Source organism: Carlito syrichta, unplaced genomic scaffold, assembly GCF_000164805.1.
Source record: "Carlito syrichta isolate Samal-C Ts95f unplaced genomic scaffold, Tarsius_syrichta-2.0.1 Scaffold306628, whole genome shotgun sequence".
NCBI lineage: Eukaryota > Metazoa > Chordata > Mammalia > Primates > Tarsiidae > Carlito > Carlito syrichta.
This window is the reverse complement of record NW_007250724.1, coordinates 544529-553652: the sequence shown is the minus strand read 5'-3', so window position 1 is coordinate 553652 and position 9124 is coordinate 544529. Positions and strand designations below refer to the sequence as shown.

At 52.3% G+C, this 9124-nt stretch overlaps 1 protein-coding gene across 1 annotated transcript in view; it reads left to right on the top strand.

Annotated features, from left to right (window-relative positions):
* Positions 1–7546, top strand: part of MON1A (MON1 homolog A, secretory trafficking associated) — an 11610-nt gene extending 4064 nt beyond the window's left edge. The window contains 5 exon segments of the mRNA XM_008063184.2: positions 2481–2620; positions 4563–5048; positions 5645–6410; positions 7017–7164; positions 7264–7546. Coding sequence (XP_008061375.1) covers positions 2481–2620; positions 4563–5048; positions 5645–6410; positions 7017–7164; positions 7264–7404 — 1681 coding nt within the window. The 3' untranslated portion in view covers positions 7405–7546.
* The last annotated feature ends 1578 nt before the right edge of the window (positions 7547–9124 follow it).

Sequence of the window (9124 nt, the reverse complement as noted above, 5' to 3'; positions counted from 1 at the left end):
TTTTTTTTTTTTTTTTAATTGTAGAGACGAGGTCTCATCAAGTTGCCCAGGCTGGTCTCAAACCCCTGATCTCAGGCAATCCTCTTGCCTCAGCCTCCCAAAGACTTGAGCCACCGAACCTGGCCAGAATTCATTTTCAACCTCTTCTTTTTTAATTTAGAGAAGGGAATCTTGTTATGTTGCTAGGCTGGTCTCAAACTCCTGGGCTCAAGCAATCCTTTTGACCCAGCCTCCCAAAGTGCTGGGATAACAGACATGAGCCTCCATGCCCAGCCTCAGCCTCTTCTTTTTGTCATCTTTGTTTTAAGCTATGGAATTATTTCTTCAAATGAATCTTTTGCAGAAGCTCAGTGTGCTAACAGACAGGCAGGGAGGCAGGGCCCGTTCCTGATATCTGGCCTAGTAGCTACTCCTGCACTGACCCAGAACACCACAGAATAAGTGGGAGTTGGGCACTACTGGTCACCAGCATCACCCTGCACAGAGTAAAACCAATGGAAGATTGCTGGGGAGATTATTTTGAGATCATCCTAAGCCACCAACCCCATCCATTAGGACAATCAAGAGTCATGATTCCCAGCAAGGGTCAGAGCCCAGAAGGTCAAGGTGCAGGCTGCCTTGTCTGACAGTGAGCCAGAGGAACTAAGAGACTGCATGCCTTCAACAGGAAGAACCTGGGGAAGCACCCAGAGAGGTCCCCTCTGAGATTGAGACTACGACCAAGAGAAGCAATCCAAAACCAGGCTAAAACAGCCACTGCAGTACCACAGAGCCCAAGGTGATGAGTGCCAAGGAAAGTAGGGCCTATTCACACAGCTATCCTAAAAACTGGAGTATTAGCTGGGCATGGTGGCGCATGCCTGTAGTTCCAGGCATGAGGTTGAAATTGAAATTGGAAGTCTGAGGTTGAAATTAAAACAGAAGAGGTTGAAAATGAATTCTGGCCAGGTGCAGTGACTCAGGCCTGTAATCTCAGCATTTTGGGAGGCCGAGGCAAGAGGATTGCCTGAGACCAGGGGTTTGAGACCAGCCTGGGCAACTTGAGGAGACCTCATCTCTACAATTAAAAAAAAAAAAAAAAAAATTAGCTAGGCGTGGCTACTTGGAAGGCTGAAGTGGAAGGATTGCCTGAACCCAGCAGGTCAAGGCTACAGTGGCTATGAGTGTGCCACTGCACTCCAGCTTGAGCAACAGAGTGATACTCCAACTCAAAAAAGAAAAAAAAAAAAGAAAATGAATTCTTTGGGCACACATACAGGAAGTATGGGGTGTCCAGAGAGAGAGTGTTCTTGGACACAAACAGGCTGGGGCCATATAAGTGCTCCTGAGGGTGATACTGTCTGAGATCACTCATTTCATGAACTTCACACCATGTTAGGGTAGAGTCGTTTGTCCAAGCACAGTTATTCCCACTAGACTCTGGTCTGCACTCTGAGGACAGGCTCAGGGCCTACTTTGCTCACACTAATACCAGTGCCTCCTGGGCCCCTCGCCTGCCTGCAGTGCCTGCCTCATGATTGTCTGACTGGTTTTTACTACCCTTCTAGTCCATCCAGCTAGATCCCTCTTCCTTAAAGGATCAGTGCCTGAAACGAAATCCCTCCCTATGGACTGTACAAGTGGACTGTATGTGTTGCTTGACAAATGAAGATCCTTCAGCCTGCCATTCTGGGACCCTAGAGGCTGAATGAGCCTTGCTACCAGCCTTGGTGAACCATCACCCTTGTTACCACTGACATCCACTTGTGGCCAACTCTAAATGGCCCTGAAGATCGGAAGATCAGACTGAATCTGTCCTAGCCATCAAATGGGCACTGAGAGTTGTTATGTGTATAGCTGTGTTTAATAAGGTAACCCGTTGTGCCAAATTCAAATGATACAAAAGAATATCCAGAGAGAGGCCAGAAAACAAGTCTTTTGGCTGTGTCTCACTTTCTCTGCAAGCACTTAGATATCCTAAAAGAGCCGGGCTCGGTGACTCAGCCTGTAATCCCGTGCTTTGGGAGGCTGAGGTGAGTGGATTGCCTGAGCCCGCGGGTTCAAGACCCGCCTGGGCAACTTGGCAAGACCTCATCTCTACAATAAATCAAAAAAATTAGCCGGATGTGGTAGCGCGCACCTGTAGATCCAGCTACTTGGAAGGCCGAGGTGGAAGGATTGCCAGAGCCCAGCAGGTCGAGGCTGCAGTGGCCAGGAGCGGCCACTGCACTCCAGTCTGGGTGACTGAGTGAGACTCCAACTCAAAAAAAAAAGATATCCTAAAAGAACTACTGCAGTTTTGAATGCAGTTTCTAATTAGAAAAGAAATAATATATTTAATTGTTTAGAAGAGAATACTCAGAACCCATTCCCTAGGGATTTGAGTTAGTAGGGTCCTGGTAAGGGACGCTTTCCTGCATTTACTAATGTTGATTGTGCCAATGATCCTGATAACTGCACCTTTCCCCTTGCCCTTGTTGATGTTTTTGTTTGCCCCACAGGAGAGCCCACAGGATGGCTGCTGACATACAGAGGAAGAGAAGCAGTGAATGTCCTGATGGCACATTGGCTCCTTCTGATGGACAGAGTATGGAGAGAGCTGAGAGCCCCACACCAGGACTGGCCCAGGGAATGGAGCCAGGTATGGGCAGAGTGTGCAGCCCTAGACTGCTGACAGCTGGAGTAGGCTCCAGGGGAATTGGGAATCCCAGCCACTGTTTCCTTCCTACTCATTCATGCATTTGTCAGTCACTCACTGGATATTTGTCAGGTGTTGGGGATACAGCAGGGAGCTGGGCTCAGTGTACATCTGGCCTTCCTCTCCACTTTATGTTGTGTCACTCGCCCTATGCTCTCTGGCTGCCAGTGTGGGTTCTTTCCTGATTCCCTGTGTCTACAATGCACCTTTCTGGCTCCTTCACCTCTTCTCAGCTCTCAGCTTAAATGTCACCTCCTCACAAGTTAGACCTGCTCTGATCATACTCGGTATAGGACACTAGTTATTTTGTAATTTTATTTGTTTATGTTTATATCGCCCACCTCTCTTTTCCACAAGATTGTGAGCATATTGAGCATAGGGCAGTCATATCTCTAATGCCTAGTACAGTGCTGAACTCATAATAGAGACTCAAAAATATATCATTTAAACTATTTTGTCAAAAAAGTTAGTAAAGGTCTATGGGCAGGTGGGTGGATTACAAAAAAGAATAAGAAAGTCAGTAGGCCGGGCGTGGTAATCCTAGCACTTTGGGAGGCCGAGGCGAGAGGATTGCCTGAGCCCGGGGGTTCGAGACCAGTCTGGGCAAGTTGGTGTGACCTCATCTCTACAATAAATCACAAAAACTAGCTGGGCATTGTGGCATGCGTCTGTAGTTCCAGTTACTTGGAAGTCTGTAGTTCCAGTTACTTGGAAGGATGAAGGATCACCTAAGCCTAGCAGGTCTAGGCTGCAGTGACCGTGAGTGTGCCACTGCACTCCAGCCTGGGTGACGAGAGTGAGACTTCAACTCAAAAAAAAAGAAAGTCCAGAAAGGAAGACTGACATACCCTCTTCTCTGGGGAGCCACAGGTTAGTAGAGCCATTACATTAGAGTCAGCCAGGAGTTATGTCCTAAGTGGGGCAGAGGCGCCTTCTCCCAGGGAGAGAGATTCACTGAGTATGGGAGGTGCTTCAAGCACAAGGCAAGGTGTTGGGCACAGCAGCAAACAACTAAGTCCCTGCCCTTGTGGGCTACCATTGTAGTTGGGGAGAAGGATGATAACTGGCAATTGCCACAGGGAAATTGAAAAGGGAGATATGAGCTGGGCTTGGTGGCTCAGCCTGTAATCCCGCACCTTTGGGAGGCTGAGGTGAGTGGATTACCTGAGCCTGCGGGTTCGAGACCCGCCTGGGCAGCAAGACCTCATCTCTACAATAAATAAAAAATAAAATCAGCCGAGCATGGTAGTACATGCCTGTAATTCCGGCTACTTGGAAGGCTGAGGCAGAAGAATCGCCGGAGCCCAGCAGATCGAGGCTGCGGTGGCTGGGAGCGGCCACTGCACTCCAGTCTGGGCGACAGAGTGAGACTCCAACTCAAAAAAAAAAAAAAAAAAAGAAAGAAAAGAAAAGAAAAGGGAGAGATGATAGAATACTTGGGACTGGAGGTCAGTTGAAGAGGAACTAACATCTACCCTGAGCGCTGAAGTATGACAACCAGATGGGAAGGTAGGAGACAGCAAACAGCAGGTGCAGAGCTGCTGAGGTAGATGGGGGCATGTTGAAGGTGTCCAAAGAATAGATGGACAAAGACCAGAGTGACTGAGACAGGCAAGGGAGTGGACTGTGAGATGGGAGTGAGAGAATTAAGTGGATACCAGCTGCCACTACTGCCATGAGGGGTTGGATCTTATTTCCAGTGTGACAGGAAGACAGGTGGGCTCTAAGTTGCAGAGAAGCATGATTCATGGCAGACAGTGGCAGAAGGGAACAGTGGCTTGGCTCTAACAGGACAGGCATCAATGCTAGAGTGACCATGTTAGATACCTTGCTGGTGAGAGTGCCAGCAGCTACCCCTCTAAGCACCAGTGCTTTTGGCCTGCAGGTGCTGGGCAGGAAGGTGCCATGTTCGTCCATGCCCGTTCCTACGAGGACCTGACTGAGTCAGAGGATGGGGCAGCTTCTGGGGACAGCCCCAAGGAGCGTGCTGGGGGTCCCCCGCCATTGCCTGCAGACATGCACCAGATCAGCCAGGACTTTAGCGAGCTAAGCACCCAGCTGACGGGTGTGGCCCGAGACCTACAGGAGGAGATGCTGCCAGGAAGCTCTGAGGACTGGCTGGAACCCCCAGGGGCAGTTGGGCGACCAGCCACAGAGCCCCTCAGGGAGGGCACAGCCGAGGGGGATGAGGAGGACGCCACGGAGGCATGGCGCCTGCACCAGAAGCATGTCTTTGTGCTGAGTGAGGCAGGGAAGCCTGTGTACTCCCGCTATGGGTCTGAGGAGGCACTTTCCAGCACTATGGGTGTTATGGTAGCCCTGGTATCCTTCCTGGAGGCAGACAAGAACGCCATCCGCTCCATCCATGCAGGTGAGCCACCTGGAGAGGGGTATGGGGAGGGTTCCCCTGGCTAGGGTTAATTCATAGCAAGTTTGGGCCACGCTCCCCAGACTAGAGGGGTGGGATGTGCTGTGTGACTGAGGGTAAGTCCGTCTCTCTGAGCCTCCCTGAACAGAATAACAATGTTGCTTCCCTCATGGGGTTGTGGTGAGGACAAAGTGGCTCTAACATGGGTTTTGCCATTCATTGTTGAAGAGGGTGAGAATCTTCCTGGGGAGGTGACAAAAACATTCCATGTCCTGAGCCCCACTCAGCTCTTGTCAGTTTGACTTAGCACTTAGCATAAGAATGTATGTTTTTCTGAAGAGATTCCCTTATTTCAGAGGGAGCTAGTCTGAGAAGCAAGCGGCTGGGACAGGCCCTGAACCCTTGAGGAAAGGGAGCGATGGGCTACTGTTTTTATCTTAAGCCCCTACTGTGTGCAGAGCTCTGAGTGAGAAAAGGATGTGGAAAGTAAAGGGCTGCGCAGAAAGGCGGAGCTCCGAGGGGAGGTGGGAAAGGCCAACTCCGGAGGGCTTCTCTGAGAGGGACTGAGGCTGACAATCACCCCACCCCCACGCTCTCAGATGGCTACAAGGTGGTATTCGTGCGCCGGAGCCCACTGGTGCTGGTGGCGGTCGCACGCACGCGGCAGTCGGCACAGGAGCTGGCGCAGGAGCTGCTCTACATCTACTACCAGATCCTGAGCCTTCTCACCGGTGCGCAGCTGAGCCACATCTTCCAGCAGAAGCAGAACTACGACCTGCGGCGCCTGCTCTCGGGTTCAGAGCGCATTACCGACAACCTGCTGCAGCTCATGGCACGAGACCCCAGCTTCCTGATGGGGGCAGCACGGTGCCTGCCCCTGGCCGCGGCCGTGCGCGATGCGGTGAGTGCCAGCCTGCAGCAGGCGCGTGCGCGCAGCCTGGTTTTCTCCATCCTGCTGGCCCGCAACCAGCTCGTGGCGCTCGTGCGCCGCAAGGACCAATTCCTGCACCCCATCGACCTGCACCTGCTCTTCAACCTCATTAGTTCCTCCTCATCCTTCCGTGAGGGCGAGGCCTGGACGCCCGTGTGCCTGCCCAAATTCAACGCGGCAGGCTTCTTCCATGCACACATCTCTTACCTGGAGCCTGACACCGATCTCTGCCTGCTTCTCGTCTCCACCGACCGCGAGGACTTCTTTGCTGTCTCTGACTGCCGCCGCCGCTTCCAGGAACGTCTTCGCAAGCGCGGAGCCCATTTTGCCCTTCGGGAGGCACTGCGCATGCCCTACTACAGCGTTGCCCAGGTGGGCATTCCCGACCTGCGCCACTTCCTTTATAAGTCAAAGAGTTCCGGACTCTTCACCAGGTGAGAGAGAGCCTTGAGGGCACTGCTTCAGAGAGACAGGGCCGAGAGTAGGGGGAAGGCCCTTGGTCCAGAGCACCGAAGCTGACCCCCATCGCTCCACGGGCATACACTTTACTTCATTGCCCAGAAAGTTTGGAAACGCGCAGTATATCCAGGGAAGAAAGCTGTAATAGAGATTTCCTGGGTCCCCTGCCCTGGAGCAACTCCACCTTACAGGTCATTTTGGTTCAGCCCAGAAAGCAGAGCCCTTCTCCACTTCCTCCCCCAGTAGAGGGACTGGGCAGATAGGGCCTCTGTCCTCCCTTTAACCTGGAGGTTTCCCAGCTCGCCTTTCCTCTACTCCAGATCTATCACACTGTCTTGGACACAGATTGGTCACGAAAGACACCAAGAACTCAGGGGGTGGAGGGGACAGAGCTTCAGTCTGGGTGGGCCCAGCCCTATCCTGGCGAGTCTGCTGTGGTGGGGAGACAATGCCCAGTCCTAAGGGAGCATCTGGAGGGTAGGACACAGGGTAGAGTCCCCCTGGCTAGGAATAGATGTTTCTAGATTTGCAGAGAAGGCAATAGAAGTCATTCCTTTGTGAACCCACTCCCCCATCTGCAGCCCTGAGATTGAGGCCCCATACAACAGTGAAGAGGAGCAGGAGCGGCTGCTGGGCCTTTACCAGTACCTGCACAGCCGTGCCCACAATGCCTCCCGCCCACTCAAGACCATTTACTACACGGGCCCCAACGAGAACCTCCTGGCCTGGGTAAGGTGGCCTCGGGATGGACTAGGCTTCATGGAGATCCTGGGTAGGGACCACAAGGGGTATCTAACCTAGATGACCACCTTTTGCCCCTTCCTCCAGGTGACGGGCGCCTTTGAGCTCTACATGTGCTACAGCCCCCTGGGGACCAAGGCATCAGCCGTCAGTGCCATCCATAAGCTGATGCGCTGGATCCGCAAAGAGGAAGACCGCCTCTTCATTCTCACACCCCTCACCTATTGATGGAAATGTGTGTGGGCTCAACCTTCCTAGGCCCACTGGGTATGGGGAGCCTGGGAGCCTGCAGGTGGGGCTGGCCTCTCTTGCCCAACCAGCAGGCAGGGACTGTGGGTTAGTGCGTGCATTAAAGTTCTTTGGGGAAGATGCTTGTTGATCTATGTCACTTGTCTATCCACCCATACACTCTCACTCACATACAGATAGCAGATCCTCCTCCCTAACCCCTGCACATGCTTTCCCATATACAGGGGTATATGCACATCTGAGTACCTCTCCTCCCTCCCTTGCACCAGCATCAGGCCACACACATTCAGAGTTGGACTCTAGGCTGGAGCTCTTTTGGTTCTACTGAAGTCCTGTCATATGTAAAAAGTTCTCAGGCTCCCTACTGCCCTCCCTTCCCACCTCTGTACCCATTCTAGGCCCCTGCTGCCTGCCTCCCCTCTCACTCCTGGGTGGGGTGCCTAGCTGCATGCCATTAAAAGACCACCCAACCTCCTTGGGAGCCCCGACAGTGGCCCTACTTAATGGGTTACTGTAGTTCAGCAGGAGCTGAGCTGAATAAGATAGGAATGGTCAAAGTGGCGGGAGTCTGAGCCCTGGTATGGGAGAGCCCTTGATGAGGCAGCCTCAGTGTTCAGCTCAGACAAATTCAGAGTCCACCCTCCCTGTAGCTGCTGGCCTCGGGGGAAGCTGTCCTTGGTTAGGCCTTCCCATGAAGGGTGGTCTGCCTCAGCTCTCCTACCTCAGCCAGTGCATTCCTCAAAATGGTCCCCAAGAGTGACCTGGAGGGTCTGAGAGAAGGCCCAGTTGACCTCTAGGGCAAGAGACATGCCCTAGTAAAAGCTGATGCTACTAGGTACACTAGGCCCTCTTTAGTCACCCTGTTCCCTGGCATGACATGGCCAGACCTGCATGGAGGTTTGGCAGTAAAGGCCCAGCCCCGTTCACTGTACCCTGAGACCTTCATTGGGCAGAGCCCATGGCACAGTGCAGAAATCTTCCACCTTGCTACTGGGTAGTCTTCCAGTTCTGTGACAACTTAACCATCTAATTGGCCAGGGGGAGCAAAAGGCCTAGGAAGTACTTAAACTGTCCACTGAAAGTGGTCTTCAGACTATCAGAACCACTCTCATACAGTCTCTGAGAGGTGGGCTGAGATTTTTCTGCCATTAAAACTAACTCAAGCCCAATGCAGTGGCTCACACCTATAATCCCAGCATTTTGGGAAGCTGAGGTAAGAGGATTGCCTGAGACCATGGGTTCGAGACCAGCCTGGGCAACTTTGGTGAGACCTCATCTCTACAATAAATCAAGAAAAATTAGCCGGGTGTGATGGTGCATGACTGTGGTTCCAGCTACTTGGAAGGCTGAGGTGGAAGAATCACCTAAGTCCAGCAGGTCGAGGCTGCAGAGGTCATGAGCATGCCACTGCACTTCAGCCTGGGTGACAGAATGAGAGTCCAACTCAAATAAGAACAAAACAAAACAAACCCATATTGGAGAAAGTTGTGTGAGTAGCATGGACCAATGGTGCACTAAAACAGTTGTACTCATTGTCTCAGAAGATGGCAGCATATCCTCTGCCCTTGCCCTGACCCAGGATCACATTAAAATCAGTGTGGCAGCCGGGTTCGGTGGCTCAGCCTGTAATCCCACGCCTTGGGAGGCTGAGGTGAGTGGATTGCCTGAGCTCGCGGGTTCGAGACCCACCTGGGCAACT